We start from the raw sequence: 26,673 nt of genomic DNA, 5'->3' as shown, positions 1-26,673 counted from the left end.
TTATTAACTGTCTCTGTGGAATGGTTCAAAGAAAGGAACTCAAAGAGGTGAATTATGTAGACAGAAGGAAAAGTCAGTGAACATGTCTTGTTAATATGTTAAGGAAATACCATGGCAGGGAGGATAGTCAAATGAAAATTATATTTACAGTAGTGAAAGAAATAGGGAGTGAAGTAAAAATACTAGAACAATTGGAGATTAAATCTGACATTGAGAATTCAGAAGCTGATGCTCTACAAATCAGATTAGAAAGTACAAAGTGCTTGAAAAATAAGATGGAATATTATGCTATCTTTCAGAAGACTATTAAAACGACTTATAAAGGCTACCGTAGACTGTAAACTTATCAGGTTGGCTCATATTGTATATATTCAGTATATTTAAGATAGTTTGTTTTCAATGTAATTAATTCATTACTTTAATTTTAATTACATACAACTCCTCCAGCATGCAGTACAAGACGTTTTGCCTGATTTTCATGTTAGCCGGATTGGAAGCACTTCTGCTTAGTGTTGTCATCAACAGGATTTTTTCCACTTCCTGGAATTTACGCCCCATTAGGGCAGTTAACAACCTCAACAGCAAACTGCTTTTAAACCTAACACCATGGGAAAAACTAACGTTTCTGTCTCCATATGGAGGGAACTGGTAAGCTTTGTTTCATGTAATATTCATCTTTCCTTGTAATCCTGTTTTAGAACTTTGACATTGTCACCGCACTTTTCTTCTGCCCATTCTCTACCCAGGTTTAGGACTAGCAAAGAGCCTGTTTGATGGGTCCTGTAGCAAGATATTGGTAGCAGAAAGCCAGCTGAGTATGCTTCACCAGAGGGAATAGCCACCATCTTCAGGACCTTCAGGCTCCTATATAAAAAGTAGTTGGAAGCTGCCAGAGCCAGGGATCCACTCAAGCACCTAGGGAATAAAAAGCCAACTAATTCAGAAAATTTTCTGAAGAAGGGTCTAGACGTGAAATGTCAGCTTTCCTGTTCCTCTGATGCTGCTTGGCCTGCTGTGATCATCCAGCTCTACACCTTTTTTCTCAGATTCTCCAGCATCAGCAATTCCTACTATCTCTAATGTTTTAGGCAGATCTGTCCTTAATGCCATCCTTCAAACCAAGAAAGGACGCCAATATCTTCTAGCAACATGGCCCTCCAGTGACCACCAAGAATGCAGCAAGCTAAAGTTCAAAGATCCTATCATGGTCTCTTTCATTTTCATGGTTGCCTCTCTCCACTATTGATCCCAGGAAATCTTTAAACAGCATAAAATGGAGCAGAGATCCAATGCCACTTGTGCCTGCTTTCTTTCTGGTTTCCTTTGCACCTGGAAACTGAGTAAAAAAAAATTGGAAGAATCTTTGGACCCTATGGCCCCAAATTTGAAAAGGCCTGATATTGGGCAGAGGGTAGCAATGTGTGATTAGTTTACATCCATTGCTTCTGATGTAGTCAGCTAGTGTTACATGCATTAAGTGTTGTGTTAGTATGCATAATTGTGAGAATCTAGCACCAATTAACACTGATTTATTCCCCTATTTTTCTAATCCACCTGTTCAGAGATGTGTTTACATATCTCTGGAGCAAGTGGGACTTGAGCCCAAGTTCCCATTCTAGGGGTAGAGACGCTACCACTGCTCCACAAGAGCAATATTTAACCTACTTTTCTCATCAGCCTGTTCATAGATGTTATTATACACCTCTAGAGCAGGTCACCCAGTCCAGAGGTAGGGACATTACCACCGTGCCACAAAAACCCCACTTAGCACTATTTAAGATAGACTGCACTAATTAAAGCCACATACATCTCTTAAAGGGAATCAAGAAATAAATTCAAAGAGGGCAATGGGACCACATAATGGAGGTATTCAAGCTAAGAGTTTCACCCCAGCCTAGATTCTGTACCAAAGGAATTTCAATGACCTCATGCCAGTAGTCAAGGTCAGAGAATGTGTCTTCAACTGCCACAGCTCAGCACAAGCCCCGCGCACAGCTCTATGCATACCACCACATCACTCATCTATCAAGATTCTCCATCAATCACTTTCATACACCAACACCTTACCGCCACGCACTCAGCAGCTTACACAAATTGCCAGCTATTTGGTGTGACAGTTGTATTAGCCGATACAATGTGCATCACTCACTGGCAACCATCTTCATTGCAGGAGAAAATAACTCACAGCTGGAATCTACAGAGCGTGGAGCTGGAGGAACACAGCAGGCTAGGCAGTATCAGAAAAGCAGAAAGTCGATGTTTTGACTCAGGACCTTTCATCAGGATTCTGGAGGCAGGTGGGGGTGAGGGTGGCTGGGATTAGGCACAACTCTATGCCCTTAGTCTCATGGAGGAGATGGTGTTCAACATCATTGACCATGGCTGAAGATTTGAGCAGCAGCAGAGCTGAAACCATTGAAGATAACAGTATGATCATAATTTCTCACATCTTACATCCTCCTCATCCCACAGTCTCTTCAAATGTACTTTTTAGCACACAACTCTTACTTCGCCATCCTCCTGTCATGTTAATGGTAATGGTGTAATGACCAATCACTCATTGGGGACCAATTAACACAGCATGAGTTAGCTCATCTAACATTGTAAAACATTGAAATAACCAACCAATTTCTGTTTGTGTGTGCACGCACATGTGTGTGTGTGTGTGTGTGTGTGTGTGTGTGTGTGTGTGTGTGTGTGTGTGTGTGTGTGTGTACGCACACACGTATACATGTACGTGAATGCATGCATGAATATGTGTACGCATGTGTATGTATGTAGCTTACAGGCCCACAGCAGACTAACTGCCAGGCAGAGTTGCAACTTTATATACAGACAGCACGTGACATCCTCAAAAGTGAATGCTCTTAATTGTAAGGTAAACATACAAAAACGTGTTTGTCCCAAAAGAACACTACGTACAATAACAGGGGCAGCACAGTGGCTTAGTGGTTAGCATTGCTGCCTCACAGCACCAAAGACCCAGTTTCAATCTTATCCTCAGGCAACTATCAATGTGGAATTTGCATATTCTCTCTGTGCCTGTGTGTGTTTCCTCTGAGTGTTCCAGTTTCCTCTCCCAGTCCAAAGAGGTGCAGGTTGAGTGGATTAGCCACGCTAAATTGTCCATAATGTCCAGACTACATTGATTAGCCATGGAAAACGCCAGGTTACAGAGATAAGGTGGAGGGGTGGGTCTGGATGACATGTTCTTCAGAGGGTCAGCATGGGCTTGCTGGGCTGAATGGTCTGCTTTCATGTTGTAGGGAATCTATGACTTTAAGGGAGCCTGTGAACTTCTATAATATATGGATAATGATACATCCTGATCTCATGATGATGAGTTTGCCTGAAAGTGTTGTTGATTGCTCACAGCCACAGTGACATCATCTGTCATTCCTGTTGTCAAATGTTTCTTTCATAGACTACAGTTTCTGTTCCAACATTTGTGATCCTGACGGCATGCTGCCACATTTTGTTCCAGTTTAGCAGCTGAGAACCATTATTCCTCAAGCTGTTTTAAATGTTCTTGGCATTTATTGTTTTGTTCCTTACGAGCTTCCAGTTCCTTCTGAAGCTTTTGTTTTTACGTCCTGGATTACTCTGTTGAAGTTTTAGTCCTCTGTTGGCCCAATATACTTTTCTTTCTCATAGCCAGTTGTAATGAGTGTCCAGTCTCACCAATTCTTTTCCTGTTTTTCAGCTGCTTTTCACTGTTGCTTGATTTCCTCCAAGTAGGTCAGCCATAGTAGGTCAGTTTCGAGATCTTAATCTCATTTTAGTGCTCTGCCAGAGAGTTCTGATTAACAGTGCAATCTGCAATGCACACACCCAGCTCAACTAAAGTCACTAACCCATCATCTTCCTTCACATCTTCCCTTCACTACAATCCTGCCCCTGCCCACTCTAGTCAGATACACAAGCATTGCAAATAGCTACACAGTGCTGGAAAAGATGAAAAAGCTGGAATGCACTGACGGTGAAGAAGCACCATCACTTGCTCAACCACCAGATCAGATATTAGCATGGACATACTTTAGCATGTAGCTTAAAGGAGAGGTTTGCGCATGATGAGATACTGGGTACGAGTGACCTGACAACGGAGCAAGGAATAAGCATAGCAAAGATGCCATCTCACCAGAAGATAAAGTACATATGGGCTCTGCAGCGATGCATTCAGCTCAGGAGCTCGATTAGGCTGGCATATAGGAGAAAGAATTGGCAAAATTCTGACTGACGTCAGCTGTTGCTGTCATGGAATATTTTGGAATCCAACATTAACTTACAGTAAGACGTTGTACACAGCTGGAAACCCATCCTCTCCAGCATGGAAGCAGTGGCTCATGACATAATGCATTAACTGATGGCCAATGTTTCAGCCCCCATTGCAGAAGCAAAAGCTGCCCAAGCTGAGAGTCACACCAGGTCAGAATGTCTTTGGCAAGCTCAGCTTGTTACCAGAAAATGTCAGTCTGCTGCCATCATTGCCCAGATATAGGTTCAAAGGGCTAGCAGGATGGCACCACAATTCAGCAATCTGTTGTCATGTATTAGGATAGATAGGACTCTGCCCCTGGGTAGTGGCACCATGAAGCAAGTCTTTGTTGTCTTTCCCCAGGATGTCATATTGATCCATTGTCACAGTACCCATGTCCTTGCTATCAACCAGCCCTCCCAGAATACTTTTGACCACGTTGAGATGGCACAATCCACAATCACTGTGCCTAGAGCTAGAGATGATCGAGTTCATCTACAAGGACATCTGAAGCCTCCCTCACTGAAAGTCAGCACTTTGTGTGAGTGCTAAGTCAAACACAACAAAAATAGAAAATAGCCATTTGACAGCACAGAACTTGGGTATTGCCATAAAAAAACACATTTTGTCAAAATTGCTCATCCTGCATTCATCAGAACAATTCACAAGAATACCACTGCAAAAGGTAAACAAACGTTTATACCTTAGGCAAAGATGATGCTGATTGATTGGCAAGTGGATTCTGGTTAGTGAAAGCAATGCATGGAGAATACAACAATTAATGATGATTGACAGTTAACTGCCAGATCTTGTTTAAATATGAATGACCAAGACATTGTCACCTATTTTATTAATTTGAAACAGTCACAGTGCATTAATATGTTTTCTCTGCTTGCAAAAACAACATCTCTGTGTACTATTATATTTAGCTTTCAGCACCCACAAGTGCACCACACTGCGTGTCCAACTGACAGTTTTAAATTGGTTGTCAGTATGATTGGTGTGAAAGGCTCTAAGGCGGTTCATGAAAAGTGCCCGGTCTATCTCAGATTACCTTGGAAAGGGGTAAGGCATCTCAACAGTTTGAGGAATAGTTAAAGTTAGCTGTTTTACACCACTACTACACTGTGACGTCATGAATGGTGTTCATCACTAACAGAATGTTTCAAAGAACAAAGAACAAAGAAAATTACAGCACAGGAACAGGCCCTTTAGCCCTCCATAGGGCCTGTTCCATGCAACCATTAACCTTTCTGCCCATCACACAAATTAATAGTGTTGTGCATGAATTTCAGGGTTGCCATACAGTCAGGTGTGTAAGCTATATGTCCTAAAAACAGGTGGATCATATCAAACAGCACATTCCTTCAGTTTTTCACAACAAGCAACTTACTGACCACACACAACTAGCCCATGCTTTCAAAATGCGCAATGCAATATCCAACCTTATACGTGATTCTGCAGTTGAACAACATTTGCCGAATAATCTCAAGAGTGCAAACAATAATGGAGAAGGAGAGGATTAGGCAAAATGGGAGGATATTTAATTGGGGGAAGAGGAAAGTATGATGCGATTAGACATGAGTGAGGAAGCATGGACTGGGAGCAATTGTTCCATGGTAAAGGCACTATAGACATGCGGAGACTGTTTGAGGAGCAGTTGCGAGTGATGAATAAATATGTCCCTCTGCGACAGGCAAGAAGGGGTAAGATAAAGGAACCTTGGATGACGAGAGCGGTGGAGCTTCTCGTCAAAAGGAAGAAGGTAGCTTACATAAGGTGGAGGAAGCTAGGATCAAGCTCAGCTCTAGAGGATTACAGGCAGGCGAGGAAGGAGCTCAAAAATGGTATGAGGAGAGCCAGGAGGGGGCACGAGAAAGGCTTGGCAGAACGGATTAGGGAAAACACAAAGGCATTTTACACTTATGTGAGGAATAAGAGAATGGTCAAAGAAAGAGTAGGGCCGATCAGGGATAGCATAGGGAACTTGTGTGTGGAGTCTGAGGAGGTAGGGGAAGCCCTAAATGAGTTTTTTGTAATTCCTCACTTCAAGAAAGGAAATAGGGAAATCCCCGGCAATTACAGACCAGTAAGTCTCGCGTCTGTCGTCTGCAAGGTGTTAGAAAGGATTCTGAGGGATAGGATTTATGACCGTCTGGAAGAGCATGGCTTGATTAAATGCAGTCAACATGGCTTTGAGAGGGGCAGGTCATGCCTCACAAACCTTAGAGTTCTTTGAGGATGTGACTAGAAAAGTTGAGGGTCGAGCTGTGGATGTGGTGTATATGGACTTCAGCAAGGCATTTGATAAGGTTCCCCATGGTAGGCTCATTCAGAAGGTCAGGAGGAATGGGATACAGGGGAACTTAGCTGTCTGGATACAGATTTGGCTGGCCAATAGAAGACAGCGAATGGTAGTAGAAGGAAAATATTCTGCCTAAAAGTCAGTGGTGAGTGGTGTTCCACAGGGCTCTGTCCTTGGGCCTCTACTGTTTGTAGTTTCTATTAATGACTTGGATGAGGGGATTGAAGGATGGGTCAGCAAGTTTGCAGATGACATGAAGGTTGGAGGTGCCGTTAACAGTATAGAGGGCTGTTGTAGGCTGCAGCGGGACATTGACAGGATGCAGAGATGGGCTGAAAGGTGGCAGATGGAGTTCAACCTGGATAAATGCGAGGTGATGCATTTTGGAAGGTTGAATTTGAAAGCTGAGTACAGGATTAAGGATAGGATTCTAGGCAGTGTGGAGGAACAGAGGGAGCTTGGTGTGCAGATACATAGATCCCTTAAAATGACCACCCAAGTGGACAGGGTTGTTAAGAAAGTATATGGTGTTTTGGCTTTCATTAGCAGGGGGATTGAGCTTAAGAGTCGTGAGATCTTGTTGCAGCTCTATAAAAATTTGGTTAGATCGCACTTGGAATACTGCGTCCAGTTCTGGTTGCCCTATTATAGGAAAGACGTGGATGCTTTGGAGAGGGTTCAGAGGAAGTTTACCAGGATGCTGCCTGGACTGGAGGGCTTATCTTATGAAGAGAGGTTGACTGAGCTCGGACTCTTCATTGAAGAAAAGGAGGAAGAGAGGGGTCCTAATTGAGGTATACAAGATAATGAGAAGCATAGATAGAGTTGATAGCCAGAGACTATTTCCCAGGTCAGAAATGGCTAACACATGGGGTCATAATTTTAGTGATAATGGGAACTGCAGATGCTGGACAATCCAAGATAATAAGATGTGGATGAACACAGCAGGCCCAGCAGCATCTCAGGAGCACAAAAGCTGACATTTCGGGCCTAGACCCTTCATCAGACAGGGGGATGGGGTGAGGGTTCTGGAATAAATAGAGAGAGAGGGGGAAGCAGACTGAAGATGGAGAGAAAAGAAGATAGGTGGAGAGGAGAGTATAGGTGGGGAGATAGGGAGGGGATAGGTCAGTCCAGGGAAGACAGACAGGTCAAGGAGGTGGGATGAGGTTAGTAGATTGTAGATGGCAGAAGTGTCAGAGGATGATGCGTTGTATCCGGAGGTTGGTGGGGTGGTGTGTGAGAACGAGGGGGATCCTCTTTGGGCGGTTGTGGCGGGGGTCGTATACAGGGTCATAGTTTTAAGCTGGTTGGAGGAAAGTATAGAGGGGATGTCAGAGGTGGGTTCTTTACACAGAGAGTTGTGAGAGCATGGAATGCGTTGCCAGCAGCAGTTGTGGAAGCAAGGTCATTGGGGACATTTAAGAGACTGCTGGACATGCATATGGTCACAGAAATTTGAGGGTGCATACATGAGGATCAATGGTCGGCACAACATCGTGGGCTGAAGGGCCTGTTCTGTGCTGTACTGTTCTATGTTCTATGTTCTATTTAATAATGTCGACAACAAATTCAGGATTAGCAGTCAGGCTCAGAGTAAAGTGAGCTTGCGAGTACTAGAATCTATAAACATTAATAACAGGGCCCTATTCTTTACAATCAGAAAGAATATGTACTCACAAAATAGGTGACAACCATTTTCTGGTTTATTTCTCAGGACAACGGCTTGACCAATTAGAGTTACTAAACTTGGTTTAAATTTTATAAAGACTGGCAGTTAATTGTAAATTATCATTATCTGTTGTATTCTCCATGGCACATTTATCGATCAGAGTTGACTTCCCATGAATCAATGCCAACTGATTAATCAGCTGTAGTAAGGCTCTGTGCATGATGTTTGAGATCAACATGCCAATCACAGTATTGGCATCTGGCTCCCAAAGTCCCTGTCAATTTCATGGCCCTCAGAGACCCTTGCTGCTAGAACAAAAATTAGAAGGCATGCTGATCACTACTATCCTCCTAAGTAGTGCAAATGTTGGTTTCCTGGTAAATTGAGATTCTTATGCATTGACCTGATGTGTGCAAGACAAAACTTCAACAAAATATGTCTTCTTCAGCAATTCACAAAATCTTGACAACATTTGATTTATTAATTCTGTAGGGGCTTTTATTTTAGCATCACAGGCCATAGATGAAGAGGAATGTGGTGATCAGTTACCTTGCTCCTTTGTTCCCCTTCAGTTCTTCCTCCTCTCCTCATGTGTTAATCACTGATTCGTGCCAACATCTGTGCCTATCTGATTTTATAAGTGGCCGTGTATGCAAGGTCTCTTCTAGTGTAGTCCAGACATCTGGAGCAATGTTTAATCATATTGCTGATTTTCTTTAGCAATTTCATATGACTTTCATGATGAACATGGTCACAGTTGCATGCTCGAGGAGTAGAAATGCCGAATAGACTTCTTGCCTGCAAACTGACATCTATGCAGTAAATGCCTCCCTACACCATGGTGACAATTGCAATCCTCACAAAGCTCTGCATTTACTGTTTCCATTTTTTTCTGGCAAGAGGGGTGAAATGTGTGGAATAAAGTACCAATGACCTCCCTAATGCAACAATTAATGATGATTTTTGGAGAGATTGCATAATGCGGCTACTCCAGCCCAGGAGGAACCAGACACATGGTTGGCTTATCCCCTTCCTAGGATCCTTCTTCCTCACTTGGACATATCTTTTTTGTAAGCCATGAACTACTCCCTTAAATGACATTATTCATCAACAACATTTTCTGCTAAACTCCTTCGCCATTCTATTCCAGCTAACATTGCCCTCATCACTATGTAATTACCTTTATTTCAGTTTACTACAGTTGTTTCTGACTAAAGTTTCTCACTCTGTAACATTGAAATCTATTATATTATGGTTACTGTTTCCCAGAGGATCCTTTGCTCTGAGATCATTTATTAAAACTGTTTTATTACATATTACCAGTTCCAAAACATATTGATCTCTGATTGGATTCGCAACATATTGTTTTAGGAAACTATCCTGAATGCACTCTATGAATTCTTCCTTGTGGTTAGCTCTGCCAATTTGATTTTCCCAATCTACATAAAAATTAACGTCACCCACAATTAATGAGCTGCCTCTTTTATGTGTCTTGATTATGTCCTGATTTATTCTCTGTCCTACACTCTAGCTGCTGATCAAAATAGGCTTTCCAGCATTTGTTGCACTGTCAAACCTCAACTTTAAATGTTTCTGAGTTCTACAGGACTTATGGCAAAAATGAATGCAGCTGCACAGCTTTGGAACCAGAAATGGTCTTACATGATTTTGAGAATGTTTACATTCAGAAAGATATTTTGTCAGTCAAGGAACGAAGAAGACTACAATATGAGCAACATAAAAAAAGGTAATTTATAAAAGATGAGCATTGTATCATTTAATCAGTTTTGTATGTATTTGCATCACATTCAGGACAAGAAGCAGGTTATTGGAGGCAGTGCCATAAAAAGAGACCTACCTACCAAATGTATGCAGGAAACAATATCGGTTTAGGAATGGGTGAAGGTCATTGCAGCTTCTGTTCCTACATGTATTAACTTTCAAAATGGTATGCCTGAAAACAAATATTAATAGAGAATGACCTTGGTAAAGAAAACGTGCTTTGAAATTGTTTTCTGACAAAATTGTTGGGAAGGTGTAGTTTTCTCCTGCAGTCTCAGCTTTATTTCTTGCTCGTCTTCATGTAACTTCTTAAATGCTGTCATTATATTTATAGTGTCATTGTGACTTCCATTGAAAAATTCCACGCTTTCAGTAGACATTTGGTGATTAATGGTGATTAACAACAAAGACAACAAAAAGGGTGTGTTCAGAGTTATGTTGTTCTGAGATGAATATTATTTTCTCTACAGAACTGAATCACTCATGAAGAATATAATCATAGCAGAGCCCAATTCTCCTCTAAGCTATCCAATCCAAGGAGTTGAGGTCATGCCATTGTATTCTATCCTCATCCCAGGTTTTGTGCATTAGTTTCATTTTTCATTCAACTGATTTAAAAAAAATACACTTTTATATCTCACCACATCAAAATTAATCTTTTGAAATCTACTTTGCTTTAGGTTTAGGAGTGCATATCTCAGGAAGAAAAAATTATACGGTATGTGAGATGCTAATGAATATCAGCCATTGACATGTAGAGAATTATTTTTGTTGGAGCACTTTAAGAGGGAATAGTGTCATAAGTGGAGTCTTCTGCTCCCAGTAATGGTAAGGAGGTAAGATGGGAATATTATGGAAGAGGATATTAGTGAACCAAATGCAGCTACCTTCCTGCCTCCACCTGAACTACATACTGGCTGGAAGGTCTCTGGTCAATGCGTCCCACAATCGAGACATTTAAGTGATCACTTCAGGTCTTATTCTACCACTGCTATGATTGACCGAGCTGTAGTTGAGCCTGCTGCCAGTGTGCATGACAATTCAGACCATGTGGCCATCTTTTTAACCTCCCCTCCCACAAAATGGAGTGTCCCCCAATCAAAGATAATCAGTGTCTGCTTGTGGGACCAGACGTCGGGAAGTGTTCTGGGGGAGGCACACCTTGCATTTTTTACAAATTCTCTTACATTCCCAGAAGGAAAGCCAGTAAAAGTCTCTGATGGCACATAATACTCCAACTCGGCTTGCTTATTTCAAAATGGAGCTTTTGTGTGACTAGTACTTTCATACCCAGGTACTATTAGTTTTTAATGAGTTTTCCCTCTAGGCTTCACACCCACAGCTCAAGATATGCATTCTGTGAAACTTCATTACTCCCCTTCCCCTCTTCCTCGTCCACATGTTGTTTAACTGTGATTGGGATCACTTCATGAACCTGGGATCCCAGAGATACTTTACTGTAACAATCACAACCTCCCCTGAGGATCTCAGTAGATGACATTTAGATCACTTAATTCTTGTTCTTAATTCCTAATTCAAGGGGTCTTAATTCTAGGGGAAGTTCCTCCAGTCACCTTTTCACTGCTTAAAAAGTTTGTAGATCAGTGGTCTTTCTCAAAAAGGGGGAAGCATGGGTCTCTTTCTGGCTCAGTGAGGCCCCACCTCCTAAAACCACCATAAGGTTCCACCCGATTTCTACTTTATTACTGATATAGGCATGATGTTAAAAAGTCTGCAGAATCACCAATATTTATATAAGTAAATTATCCATTTTTTTGTGCAAAGGTCAAACTGAAAGCTACGCAAGGACTATTCAATACAATTGTTGAAACATCTGAAGGCATGTTAAATGGAGTAGGTAAAAATGAATTGACTATTACAAGTCCAAGTTTGGAAATCATCAATATTATACTCAAACATGTCACATATACAAGCATAAAGTATCAAATTGATGCTGCTGATTTAGGTAAGCATATTATATTTTTATTTTGCCCTTAAAATACCTCTGAATCCTGAAACAATTTTTGACTCCTGGCAAATGCTACCAAATTCAGGATACAAAGATAGAGCTGTACCATACTTTCTGAATCAGCTTTTTGCTGCAGTTATTTACAGCTTCCAATGCAAATTTTGCTAATTTTTGAATTAAAGGAAAGATTGTCAGAAAATCTTGACGAGTAAAACTTAAGGAGGTGTTGTGTAGTGATTGTAATGAAGGTCAGCTAGATGGAACTCCTAGAACATGAATTACCTGATTGGGGCTGTTAATCTAGTCCAAACATGGAGCCCTGGCTGACAGGTAAATACAGGAGTGTCAACATCCTGTTCACTCTGACAGCTGGGTGTGAGGGAACTAGATCAGTGTCAAGGACCCAGTGTAATTAAAGGGTGACTTGGTGATGGGATGCCTGCCTCTGTAGAGTTATTTAAGGTGCAACAAGAGAGAAGCATGTTCCTGAAGAAATTCGCTCGCAACAGTTGTCTTTGAGTCGGGGTAAGCATTCCCAGAATCTTGCTATTATTTGGGAAACTTGACACGTTCAATTCTGCTGCCAAAGACTGGGCCCAGTATGTGAAAGTATTTATTATTTTTTCCGGGCCAGTGACATTGATGAAAAGCAACAAGTAACTCTCCTGACAGCTTGTGGACCCATGGCTTTTTCGGCTCTTAGGAGCCTAACTTTCCCTGAGGCACTAGGTATGAAAATCTTTCAAGAAGCAGCAAATTTAGTTAAGGAATATTATGACCCCAAATGTCCCCTCATTCTGAAATACTATTGGTTTTACTCAGCAATTCAAGAAACAGGTGAATCTATATAGGGATTTTTGATGAGGTTAAGACAACTGGCGGAGGCATGTGACTTTGGTTTAAGCCTTTATGAGATATTGAGAGAAGACTTGGAACTTGACATTAATGGTATATCCATACAAAAGCACCTACCAGCTGAAGCCCAACGAAAGTTCAAGCAGCATTACAACTGGCTTTATCATTGGAAATGTGGCAATTGGAGCATATGAGTTGCAGGGTATTCCAATGCTAGTGGACACCAGTCTGACTGAGCTTGGGGAATACCACTTGATTGAAGACAATTGCATAGCCTCACTCAGGGCATATCCTGAACAGAGGGACTCTAGGCCAGCCCATAGCAAAACACCAAAACAAAGCCAAGCCTCTGCCAAACACTTAAAATTTTCTTCAGGATCTAGGCTAGCAAACCACTGGTGCCAGTGCGCAGACTCCAAACAGCGAAAGAGACTGACTAGACCTAAACTGAGTTAAAAAAACTCATAGGCCGGTATCCAGGAGAGTGCACACCCTGGAAAACCCACCGATATCTGGTTTAGAACAGTTACATTGTTTAGCAACATCCAAATCAGAACCTATCAAAATAAATGTGTCAGTGATAATGGGAACTGCAGATGCTGGAGAATCCAAGATAACAAAGTGTGGAGCTGGATGAACACAGCAGGCCAAGCAGCATCTCAGGAGCACAAAAGCTGACGTTTCGGGCCTAGACCCTTCATCAGACCTCTGATGAAGGGTCTAGGCCCGAAACATCAGCTATTGTGCTCCTGACATGGCCTGCTGTGTTCATCCAGCTCCACACTTTGTTACCTATCAAAATAAATGTCTGATTAAATGGTCATTCAGTTTTAATGGCATTCAATACCAGTGTGGCCATTTCAGTGATCGCACAATCAGGCTTTAACAAAATTCGTTCTGGACTGCAACCCTTAAGTTTGCACAAGACCTCAGCTACACTTAGAACCTATGCCAGGTAACCTTCACAGGTTAAGAGTGTAACTTTGGTTCCAGTCTCTTATTAGAAGCAGTTGTTTCAGTTATCACTGACTGTAGTAAAAGGCTTCGCCCAACCTTGATGGGAAGAGGAGCTCAAACACCGGCTCGTGCTCCCAAGAGGAGCTCGAACAGTTCATCCACTTCACCAACACCTTCCACCTCAACCTCAAGTTCACCTGGGCAATCTCCAACACATCCCTCATTTTCCTGGACCTCTCTCTCTCCATCTCAGGCAACCACCTAGAAACCAAGATCCATTTCAAGCCAACTGACTCCCACAGCTACCTAGAACACACCTCCTCCCATCCAACTTCCTGCAAAAATTCCATCCCCGATTCCCAATTCCTTCACCTCCACCGCATCTGCTCCCAGGATGAGACATTCCACTCCCGTACATCCCAGATGTCCTTGTTCTTCAAGGACCGCAACATCCCCCCTGCAGTGGTCGAGCATGCCCTCGACCGTGTCTCCCGCGTCTCCCGCAACTCATCCCTCACACCCCGCCCCCGCAATAACCGCCAAAAGAGAATCCCTCTCGTCCTCACATACCATCCCACCAACCTCCAGATACAACGCATCATCCTCCAACACTTCGGCCATCTACAATCCGACTCCACCACTAAAGACATTTTTCCATCCCACCCTTGTCTGCCTTCCGGAGAGACCACTCTCTCCAGGACTCCCTTATCCGCTCCACACTCCCCTCCAACCCCACCACACTCAGCACCTTCCCCTGCAGCTGCAGGAAATGTTACGTTTGCCCCCACACCTCCTCCCTCACCTCCATCCCAGGCCCCAAGAAGACATTCCACATCAAGCGGATGTTCACCTGCACATCTGCCAATGTGGTATACTGCATCCGCTGTACTTGTAGCTTCCTCTACATCGGGGAAGCCTAGCGGTGGCTTGGGGACCGCTTTGCAGAACACCTACGCTTGGTTTGCAATAAACAACTGCACCTCCCAGTCGTGAATCATTTCAACTCCCCCTCCCATTCTTTAGATGACATGTCCATCATGGGCCTCCTGCAATGCCACAATGATGCCACCCGAAGGTTGCAGGAACAGCAACTCATATTCCGCTTGGGAACCCTGCAGCCCAATGGTATCAATGTGGATTTCACAAGCTTCAAAATCTCCCCTCCCTCCACTGCATCCCTAAACCAGCCCAGCTCGTCCCTGCCTCCCTAACCCGTTCTTCCTCTCAGCTATCCCCTCCTCCCACCTCAAGCCACACCTCCATTTCTTACCTACTAACCTCATCCCACCCCCTTGACCTGTCCGTCCTCCCCGGACTGACCTATCCCCTCCCTACCTCCCCACCTATACTCTCCTCTCCACCTATCTTCTCCTCTATTCATCTTTGATCCGCCTCCCATCCTCTCCCTATTTATTTCAGAACGCCCTTCCCCTCCCCCATTTCTGATGAAGGGTCTAGGCCTGAAACATCAGCTTTTGTGCTCCTAAGATGCTGCTTGGCCTGCTGTGTTCATCCAGCTCCACACTTTGTTATCTCTTCATGGGATGCAATTGGCCCCGGCAAAACTGAAACAGCTCATGGTGATCGGCACCCTCAAATTCGTGGGAATAGCTGGGTAAACACTGTACTCAGTTACACAACAACTATGCAGGTCCTTTCATGGGCTCAGTGTTCTTTGCCATTTTGGACGGCCACTCAAAGTGCTGGACATGCGTAGAGGTCATTCATCAAACACAGGGACAACAATAGAGAACTGCACACATCTTTTGCAATATACAGACAGCCGGAAGTGTTTGTCATAGATAATGGACCATCATTTACCAGCAGAGAATTTGAGTATTTCCTAAAATTGAATAGCATTTGACATATAAGGACAGCTCCATTATTCATCATCCAATGGTCTGGCAGAAACAGCAGCCCATAATTTGAAGGCAGGCTTAAAGAAACACCCTACAGTTTCATTAGATACCAAACTGTCCTGGTTCCTATTTGATTATAGGACCACCTTTCATGCAACTACAGGGATAGCTCCAGCAGAATTTCTAATGGTTAAAAGACTCTGCACCTGGTTAAATCCGATCTTCCTGAACCTGGGGAGGAGGGTGAAACAGCAGCAGGAACGTGAATATCAGGTACAAGACTCTGCTAAGCGAGAGAAACAGTTTATGCTGGTGGATAAAATTGGGCTTAGGAACCATGAAAACGGCCCTGGATGAGTAAGAGACATGGTCAACGAGAAGTCAAGTCCAGTGATGTTAAAGTTCAGGTAAGTATGACAGTCCTGTACAAGCACTTGGACTACATGGATGCTGCAAACTCGCAAACAATGTGGGATCAAAATGTGCCCAGCTCCTCAACAGCCTTTCTGACTCTCCAGAACCCATGGGTTCTCTCTCTACATCAAGCATTGAAGGTGCCTTGGAATCTGAGATGGACACAGCGGCTGTCACTGCCTTGACGCCTTTGAGCCTGAAGAAGAGATTGAATTTCTTCTGAGCCACTCCAGGCACCTGGGGCAAGCCACTGTGCATTGCCAGCTGCTTGTATCTAAGGCAGAGTTGTAAGAACTGGCTCCGGTGTAAAAACACCCCAGGGGGAGCTACAAAGCAAACATCCAGCCTATATTCTCAGACTCTGAGGTGGGGGAATGTAATAGTTGTAACAATGTCAACCAAGTGTACCTCATAGAATATGAATTCCCTGATTGGAGCTGTTAACCTGGTTCAATCAGGGAGCCCTGGCTCAAAGATAAGAACAAGAATGTCAGAAGTTCCTTTCATTCTAAGAGCTGGCTCTAAGGGATCTGGATCAGTGTCAAGGACTCTCCATGTGTGAATAAATGGTGATTTGGTGACCCGGGATGCCAGCTTTCATGGAGTTATTTCATGCAGCTTCTTGTAGGAAATGGGCTCTACCAGGGATACCATTCCTATCACCTTTGAAAGTAGTGAAAGGAGAGTTAAAATCTTTGGTAGCTTGCAATGGTTGGTAAGTGTGAAGATGGAGAAAAATATTGTCAAACAAACTAAGGTGTAAATAAACTAGCGTGAAACGATACAGAGGCTGGTTAGTGTGGGGGTGGTGCATAGTGAAGGAAATGACTGACCAGCCTTGGACCTGGCTTTGTATTAATGGCATGAGCAGTGGACCCAATAGTGCAAGAGGTGAGTGTGTCAGATGGCTTCCCTTATTAACAGGCCAAGAGTCCTTCCCCATGGAACAGATATATATTATTCCTGCAGTAAGTTTGGGCTTGGCTGATTTATAAATTTGGAGTCTTGTACATTAATTTATCAGATTTTTTTATTCAGTGCTTGTCATTTAATTATTATATTTATTTCTTTTTTTGTATAAAAGTATATTTTCAATTTGAAGATCATACTGCTGTTTTCCCAATCATCATCAGACAGCCCCCAATGCCAAGGCTATTTGATCCTGGGCCAGGTAAATTTTATTTAAATTTGGGCTATAAAAGGAAAATTAGTTGCAGCAGCTGAAGATTAGCCAATGTTTAAGGCAATTAATTATGCAAACAACAGATTGTCTGTTTGCTTGTTCATTTGTTTAAAACTAATTTGTTATTTCTGAATTTTCATTAAATTTCTGAATGATCTTTGTCAAGTCAAAAATTGATCATCATGTTTGACTTGAATTTGTAATTTCAGTTTTCATTTTTAATATTTATTCCAGACAACAGCATCAACTCATTGGTTACAATAGTGACAAAGACATTCTTAAGATATCATAAGCTTCGAATCTTAATCAATAGCATACGTAACTTTTATCCAGAAATAACAATAATCATTGCGGATGACAGTGAAACTCCTGAGAAAATTGAAGGACCTCACATCGAACAATATATGATGCCGTTTGCAAAAGTACAGTAAATCATTTCTTGATCATCATTTGCAACATTGGTAACATAAATCAGAACTATGTTCATATCATGATAACAAAGTGTAAAGCTGGATGAACACAGCAGGCCAAGCAGCATCTCAGGAGCACAAAAGCTGACGTTTCGAGCCTAGACCCTTCTTCAGAGAGTTCATACCATTCTAGTTCCATGAATAGTTTCTAGTCTCCATTGAATTGGCATAGCCAAAGTCTCAATGCTTCCCTCAGATGATACAAATATGTTGTTTATTTAATGTGTATGTTTTTCTTTATTCTTTCATGGGATGAAGGTATCAATGGCAGGGCCAGCATTTGTTACTCACTCTTCATTTCTTTATAAATGAGTGGCTTGCTAGGCCTTTGAGGGCAGTTAAAAGTCAACCACCTGCTGAAGGTCTAGACTCATACATAGGCAAGAATAGGTAAAAATGACGGATTTCATTCTCTAAAACCTGGTGGGGTTTTACAACAACTGATGATAGTTGTCATGGTTACCAATATTATTTGATATTCTGGATTTAATCACTGAATTTAAATTGCAGGAGCTGCCATGGTAGGATGTGAACCGAAGAACTGAGTGTATTCGCCCGAGCTGGCGGATTGTTTACAAAAGTAGAGAGTGCTGGTGAAATTCCAAAGAAAAGTCAGGAAAAGGATATGTGGGATTTGCAGCAAAGCCTGCTGTTCACAAGACTTTGGAAAGATGTTCAGATGGAGCATTTCTATTTTCCTATTCCTTTCTACACTAATGCTGCCAAAACTGCTGAATTTCTCTAGCATTTCTGTTTCTATGTCAGATCTCCATACCCTCAGTATTTTGCTTTCACCTCTGGACTATTAGTCCCATGACGTTACCATTGCGCCACCAACTCCCCTTGAATCACAAAAGTAAATATCTATGTTGTATCAGAGATAATGGGAACTGCAGATGCTGGAGAATCCAAGATAATAAAATGTGAGGCTGGATGAACACAGCAGGCCCAGCAGCTTTTGTGCTCCTGAGATGCTGCTGGGCCTGCTATGTTCATCCAGCCTCACATTTTATTATCTTAAATGTCTATGTTATTTTGTAGGAATATCCAAATGGCTGATTTTCAGAGTAACCTATGTTAAAAAAAAATTACAAGTAAACAAAAAACCTAGTTAAAAATATGCAAACGTTTAATAATCATGTGCTACGAAAAATAGACAGACAAATTCAGCAACAACAGGGGAATGTTAAACAGGCTATAAAAAGGAGCATAATGATGGATTGAAATTGTATTAAAATACAAACAACTATATCATTCCCATGCTATAGGCACTGGGGTACATATCAAACTTAACAACCCTGTCAAACTGGTCATTTAAGTAAAATAACATGAAGAGCTGTAGATGCTCAAGGTCTGAAGCGAATAAAAACTGAAATAGCAGGAGAAATTCAGCAGATCTGGCTGCGAAGGTCATTGGTTAACCGTGAGGTCAAAATGTTAACTCTGTATTCTCTTCAGATGCTGCAGACCTGCAATGTTTCTCCAGTAATTTCTGTTTACATTTGTTTCCTCATTTAAGTAATTCATTAAAGATGTGAACCATAGGGCTACACCAATACCTTTCACTCCTGAATCTAACAGGGTTGAGTTTAGTTAAACATCTGACTTGCCTAAATTGTTTTGGTCTTCTTTATAGAACATAGAACATAGAACATTTCAACTCAGTACAGGCCCTTCAGCCCTCGATGTTGTGCCGACCTGTCATACCAATCTGAAGCCCATCTAACCTACACTATTCCATGTACGTCCATATGCTTATCCAATGATGACGTAAATGTACTTAAAGTTGGCGAATCTACTACCGTTGCAGGCAAAGTGTTCCATTCCCTTACTACTCTCTGAGTAAAGAAACTACCTCTGACATCTGTCGTATATCTTTCACCCCTCAATTTAAAGCTGTGCCCCCTCGTGCTCGCCGTCACCATCCTAGGAAAAAGGCTCTCCCTATCTAACGCTCTGATTATTTTATATGTCTCAATTAATTCACCTCTCAACCTTCTTCTCTCTAATGAAAACAGCCTCAAGTCCCTCAGCCTTTCCTTGTAAGACCTTCCCTCCATACCAGGCAACATCCTAGTAAATCTCCTCTGCACCCTTTCCAAAGCTTCCACAGCCTTCTTATAATGCAGTGACCAGAACTGTATGCAATACTCCAAGTGCGGCCGCACCAGAGTTTTGTACAGCTGCAGCATAACCTCATGGTTCCGGAACTCGATCCTTCTATTAATAAAAGCTAAAACACTGTATGCCTTCTTAACAGCCCTGTCAACCTGGGTGGCAACTTCCAAGGATCTGTGTACATGGACACCGAGATCTCTCTGCTCATCTACACTACCAAGAATCTTACCATTAGCCCAGTACTTTGCATTCTGGTTACTCCTACCAAAGTGCATCATCTCACAATTGTCTGCATTAAACTCCATTTGCCACCTCTCAGCCCAGCTCTGCAGCTTATCTGTGTCTCTCTGTAACCTCCAACATCCTTTGTCACTATCCATAACTCCACCGACCTTAGTGTCGTCTGCAAATTTACTAACCCATCCTTCTACGCCCTCATCCAGGTCATTTATAAAAATGACAAACAGCAGTGGACCCAACACTGACCCTTGCGGTACACCACTAGTAACTGGACTCCAGGATGAACATTTCCCATCAACTACCACCCTCTGTCTTCTTTCAGCAAGCCAATTTCCGATCCAAACTGCTATATCTCCCACAATTCCATTCCTCCACATTTTGTACAACAAACTAGCAAATGCAGATGTTATTAAAAGATTTTATGAACTTATTATGAATATTAACCTTTTGCTTGTACAATTTTGAGCTTTATGATATGGAGAGTGTTGTCATATCAGGCATCATTGTTTTTGGTAAGTATTCTTGTCTGCAAATCCTTTCTTATTGAGAAAATTTTGACTGTATCCCCATCCTAATCATTGTTACTTGATAAGATCATGAGACATAGGAGCAGAAATTAGGCCATTCAGCCCATCAAGCCTGCTCTGCCATTCAATCATAGCTGATAAGTTTCTCAACCCCATTCTCCTGCTTTCTCCCCGTAACCCTTGATCACCTTGACAATCAAGAACCTATCTATCTCAGTCTCGGATGTACTCAATGACCTGGCCTCCACAGCCTTCTGTGGCAGTGAATTCCATAGATTTACCACTCTCTGGTTGAAGAAGTTCCTCCTTATCTTCATTCTAAAAGGTCTTCCCTTTACTCTAAGGCTGTGCCCTCAGGTCCTAGACTCTCCTACCAATGGAAGCGTCTTCCCATCATCCATTTTGTCTCGGCCATTCAGTATTTTGAAAGTTTCAATTAGATACCCCCTCATCCTTCTAAACTCCAATGTGTTTAGCCCCAGGACCCTCAAACGTTCCTCATATGTTAAGCTTTCCATTCCTGGGACCATTCTTGTGAATATCCTCTGAACCCATTCCAGGGCCAGGAATCCTTCCTGAGATACGGGGCCCAAAACTGCACACAATACTCCAAGTGTGGCCTGACCAGAGCTGCCTTAAAGCCTCAATTGTGCATCCCTGTTTTTATCTTAAAGTCCTCTCAAAATAAACTCTCACTAGTAAACAGGTGAAATTTTTGACTTTTGTCATAAGTCCCAAGAGCAACCAAATGGATTCTGAATGATTGATTCCCATCTGTTTACTAATTTCACTAAACAAGAAATTTTCAACTTTAAAACAGAAATTAACAACAATATCACCTATACAATCTCAAATAAAAGTTCTAAAGTGATTCAGTAAAAGTATAAAGAAAGTCAGAGTTAAACAAATTGCCGACATTGACTGATCTTAACTTTCTTAACATTTTTTTTCACTTGTCAGGGGTGGTTTGCTGGGAGAAACCTAGCAGCTTCTCAGGTCACAACAAAATACCTTCTGTGGGTGGATGAGGACTTTTTATTCACAGAGGAAACAAAGCTAGAAAAGTTGGTTGATGTGTTGGAAAAAACAAACTTGGATGTGGTAAGGGATTTTTCACACTTTAAACACACATGCTGGTGATTCATTGAGCATATTTCTTGCTTCTCTTTGTGCTGAATGATACTGATTTCAACTGCAGTGTGGCAATGAATGTGATGCTCCAAATCCACATTCACTTAAACACTAGTTCTTAGCTCTTTACGAATGAGATAGCAATGTAACAGAAATACTTTCAAAGGCTGGAAATTGAGGATTATCTGATCAGCTATGATGATCTCATTGAATGGTGCTGCAGGCTCAGTGGGCTGAAGGGCCTACTTTTGCTCTTATGACTTCTAGTCTTGTATAGCTATCACATGGAAAGATATCACCAGTGAAGTAAAGAAGAAACATCATCAAGCAACAATGTTATGTCAGTTATGGAACTTCAATATGTGGATTATATCATCTTTGCTGTCTCAGAAGAGAATCTTTAAGCCTGACTTAATGCTTTCTTGGAAAGTTTTCAAAAAATTGGCCTCAGCCTAAACCTCAAGACTAAAATCGTTTATCAACCCATCCAAGGTGAGGTTCTATCCATCCCTCCATTAGGTTCAATGGAGAAATTCTCCTCAACAAGGAACACTACCCCTGCCTTGGAAGTTACCTCTCATCTAAGTCTTACATCACATCCAAACCACAAGCACCACCTTCAGCCACTTAAGAATAAGAATCTTCAATGACCATGGCATCCATGCTGATTCCAAGATCCTCGTGTATAAGGCAGCTATTCTTCAATCTCTTCTACATAACTCTAAAACTTGGACTATGTACACCTGCTACATCAAAGGCCGTAAGTTGCTATCAATGCAGTTTGAGATTCTCCACATCAGCTGCAAGGATAGGTGTACTAACACCAGCATCCTTCAACGAGTTAATAACACCAACAGCAAATCTATGGTCATCCTAAACCAACTCCACTAGGTGGCCACACGCTTAGGATGCTTGTGTTCTAACTACCAAAGCAATTCATGTTCACCCATCTCCAGGAAGGCATGAAAATTAAAGGAAGAAAGAAGGAAGTGTTTCAAAGACTCCCTGAAGGCTTTCCTCAAGAAATGCAACATGGATGTCAATGTGTGGGAGACTCTTATTCAAAAGAATACAACTTATTAACCAACTGGAAAGTTCACTTTAAAAGCTGTATTATCTTACCCATACAATGCTTGAAATCACAAGTGAACCCTTTTGCATGGACTTGTCTGAAGATCAAGATGATCAGCATGTTCTGTCCCAACTTCTAGCAGTCGATCAAATGATTGCAAGCTAACTAATTGTGCTGTGAAACAGGTTGTTTTATCCTATTTCTAAAAAAGATGCTATACATTAACACTCTTGACAGTATTGCCTCCAGCAAATTATTTAACCATTGACAAACATCAGAAGTATGTCACGTTTTCCATGTTTGATCAATTATCTTGTTAAGACTTGCTCAAATCTCCTTTGATAGATATCGCTTAACACCTACTTCAAATGAACTTTGACCTCAGCTTAGCTTCCACTCACAGTTCACCATTATTAAGTCCTCTAATTATCAAAATGTCATGATATTTACACAACACTAGGGCCATCACAAATTCAGCTGATAGTCTACATTATCACATTGGATTCAGTGTGTCTGTTTTAACAAAACATCAGCATTTTCAGAGTTCCTATGATAGTTCAGCCCATTCCAGCCGAGTTACAATGCTTGACGTAAACAAATATAGACATTTCTTCAGCAAAACAGAGAAACACTTTAAAACCAGTGACCCTTCTAACTGTTGGGTAACACTAGGTTTCATATATTTTCTCATTCTCATTCTATTGAACTTAATTTCAGCTAACCCAGCAAATTTTAGGATCTTATCTACAATGTTAACTTCTTAATACTGGACCCAACTGGCCATGGCCCATGTTCTGGATTGACTTGCCAGGATAAACCCAATTGAGCACAGTCCATCCCCTTGATAGATGTCTCTGCAGATCTCCAACAGACTGGTATGACTGAGCTGTGGGATTAGCCTTGACCCAATCTCTGAACCAAAAGGACACAGATTCCTGAATCCTGACTGAACTGAACACCTGAGTGACCATAGTCAGCCCCTTGGAGTGAGAAGGAATGGCACAACTCAACAAAATATGTGACGGCCAATCTGTAGTTCACTTTTCAGAGCCACGCACTGACCAATTAAAGTCAACCTGCCTGGCATCAAACTTATCCAGTTAACTGCCAAGCTTCATTCAGGGTGCATTCTCCACAGCAGCACCTCTATGAATCAGAGTTATGCTTGCTAACCAATCAGCACCTTCCTCTCAGGTAGTATAAATGTTGGCATTTCCCTTTGGCATTCTTGTGAATTGTTCTGAAGATTGCAAAGTTAAAAACTCCAGCAAAATATGTCTTTTTCAACAATACTCAAGTTTTAAACTCCTCAACAAATTTTTGGACAATAGAAATATGTTGATAAATAACAAATATGTTGAAAAGGGCCATACAAATTATTAGGAAAACATTTAGAGGGAAGGATTTATATTTGAGTATTTTTCAAATCACATGATATTCCTGATCTATCTTCTTATTCCTAATGAAAACAATTTTACATTTGCGGACTTCTCTGCTTTTTGGAGCACTGAACTTAATTATTGTTGTTGATAGAATTGTGTCAATAATTAACATGTTTTTATAAAATTATTTTGTATTTAATGCAGGTGCTAATGTATTTATTTCAAATGGTTAAGGGCCTTTAAAAATAATACAAAACATACATTATCAGATCATGATACCTAGACTATAACTAAATTAACATTTTCAAATAAGGTTCATAGCATATGTATCATTTCTCTAATAACAAGTATTATTTTTCCACAGGTTGGAGCCTCCGTGAGTGGGAGTCGATTTCAATTTAAGCTGTGGTATGAGAAGGGAAATGATGATGGGGATTGCCTGTTTTCTCAGTTTGGCAGTTTTCATGCACTGGATGGGTTTCCACATTGTGTAGTCACCAGTCTTGTGGTGAACTTCTTTCTGGCCAGGACACAAAAGATATGGAGTGTTGGATTTGACCCACGATTGTCAAGGGTAGCTCACCCAGGTAATTTCATTCATTCCCTCTGTATGTTTATGCTCATGGTTCTGGCTGTATTAACCAGATTTTTATCAAGTTTGATAAAAATGCTTTATCCCCCCAAAACATTTTCCTAATAATTTGTATCCAAGAAATCTAATTGTTGGTCCATTCATCAGAGGGAATAATCTATCTTTAGTCACCTGACCAGAATTCTCATGATCTTGAAAACACCTATCAAGTCTCTTCTTATCTTTCTCTGTCCCAACTTTCCCGATCCCTTCCCATAACTGAAGTACTCATGTTTATGGGATTGCAAAATTAATACTTTTGTTTGAATATTCCTCTATTTATAAGCTAAGTAATCATCTTATCACCTTATCACCTAGTCTTGCCATCTTTACTGATTTATTTTTCTGAGCACAGATGTCTTTCCACTCAACAACATTTTTGATTTGACATATATTTATTGGCTTTGCCCATTAACCCCACCAAAGGCAACACTTCACACCTTTCTGTATTAAACTTATTTGGATTTACTGCACATTTCGCCGTCCTGCCTATATCATCCTGAAAATTAATTATTCTTACGATCACCATTACTTTTCCAAATGTTCCATCCTGTGTGAACTTTATCATGCTGGTGGGTACACTCGAAATGAGATAATTTTAAAAAAGAGTAATGAATCCAAAACAAACTTTCATGGAGCATTTTTGTTAAAGACCTCCCAAAACGTTAATCTACCATTCGCCCTTGCTTCTTGTCATTGAGTCAATTTGATCTTGATTATATCAATTTCCTCTTAATTCCATGGACATTCATTTAATCAATAAGCATACTGTGAGACATTTTCTTGGATGTTCTCAAAATATCCCTAACCACATCTATTGTATTACCCTGACCAACCATCTTTACACCTCATTCAAGATTTTAATCCAATTAGGCAGACATAATTTGCCTTTAAAATAATCAATGATCAACAGATATGTTTCCAAATGAAAGTTATTTTAAGTCTGGTAATGAAGTTCAATAATTTCCCGACCCCACACTGGTCTATCCTCTATTTTTTGTTTCTGACCTCATGACCTTCTTTTTCAGTAATCCAGCTATTTGGCAACGCATACAGTTTTTATATGTCCAAAAATTTTCTCTGGTGTCCAAGTGTCAAAATAATTTGTTTACAATTTCTGTTGTTCATTCTTTTTATTGAAGCAAGTTCTCTTTACTCAAGCTACAATTATTATAACTGACCTATTCAACGCTCTCAAAAAATCTCTGTATATTAGGCATCCTGGATGCTATTTAATAACACAGTGAATGCGTTTAATAGTCTGTCTTCTTTTCAGTTAGTAAGACTTTTTCAGGCAGTGAAAAGGCACTGCCAGCAGTATTGAGCGACTGCACTTGTTGGTTTATCAGCCTAAAAAAATAACAGATGTTTACGCATAGAAATGAAAGTTACAAATATAATCCAAAATAAAATATACTCCATAGAATATAGTGGCTTCTATTTCACCAAAGTGGGTTGAAGTATGGATTACTGACAATACGATTATGTAAAATGAGTATTTTTCAATGTATAGACATTCTGGAATTTCACTTTGGATAAGATGTTTTTCTTGTTATTTATCATCCCAACATCAGACCTTTCTTGTATAATGCAGTGTTACTGACGAGAAAATTTTATACTATAACATTCCTAGAGTTTTTCATTGATGGTCTTGGTAGTTTACTTGTGGGATCATGTACTGACGTCCGCATTGGTCACCAGAAGAAAGTAAAACAAACACAGGAATCACTGAAGAATGTTGAAAGGAGATATGCAACTTTCAGACATGCAAATAAGCGTCAATTCAAATCTCGTCTTGCTTTGGTTCACTTCAAAAATTGGCTCAAATGCTACACCCAATACAAACACTGA

At 41.1% G+C, this 26,673-nt stretch overlaps 1 protein-coding gene across 1 annotated transcript; it reads left to right on the top strand.

The window, feature by feature from the left end:
• Nucleotides 1-448: 448 nt before the first annotated feature.
• On the top strand, nucleotides 449-26,673 carry LOC125466160 (beta-1,4 N-acetylgalactosaminyltransferase 2-like). The gene is made up of 10 exons (XM_059638659.1): nucleotides 449-648; nucleotides 9,839-9,979; nucleotides 10,485-10,591; nucleotides 10,695-10,732; nucleotides 11,800-11,980; nucleotides 17,153-17,239; nucleotides 17,486-17,673; nucleotides 21,567-21,707; nucleotides 24,556-24,778; nucleotides 26,456-26,673. Exons 1-10 carry the CDS (start codon nucleotides 449-451, stop codon nucleotides 26,671-26,673), a joined length of 1,524 nt encoding a protein of 507 aa, XP_059494642.1.

Source organism: Stegostoma tigrinum, chromosome 31, assembly GCF_030684315.1.
Source record: "Stegostoma tigrinum isolate sSteTig4 chromosome 31, sSteTig4.hap1, whole genome shotgun sequence".
Classification (NCBI taxonomy): Eukaryota; Metazoa; Chordata; class Chondrichthyes; order Orectolobiformes; family Stegostomatidae; genus Stegostoma; species Stegostoma tigrinum.
This window is presented reverse-complemented; position numbering and strand designations above follow the sequence as displayed.

What these genes read in the sequence shown, in the direction of transcription:
- LOC125466160 (XM_059638659.1), top strand. Translation starts at nt 449, where the DNA reads ATGCAGTACAAGACGTTTTGCCTGATTTTCATGTTAGCCGGATTGGAA. An exon ending in TCTCCATATGGAGGGAACTG is followed by an intron (nt 649 to 9,838) that starts GTAAGCTTTGTT and finishes TGAGTTCTACAG; the next exon opens with GACTTATGGCAAAAATGAAT. An exon ending in AAAAAACAAACTTGGATGTG is followed by an intron (nt 21,708 to 24,555) that starts GTAAGGGATTTT and finishes ATTTTTCCACAG; the next exon opens with GTTGGAGCCTCCGTGAGTGG.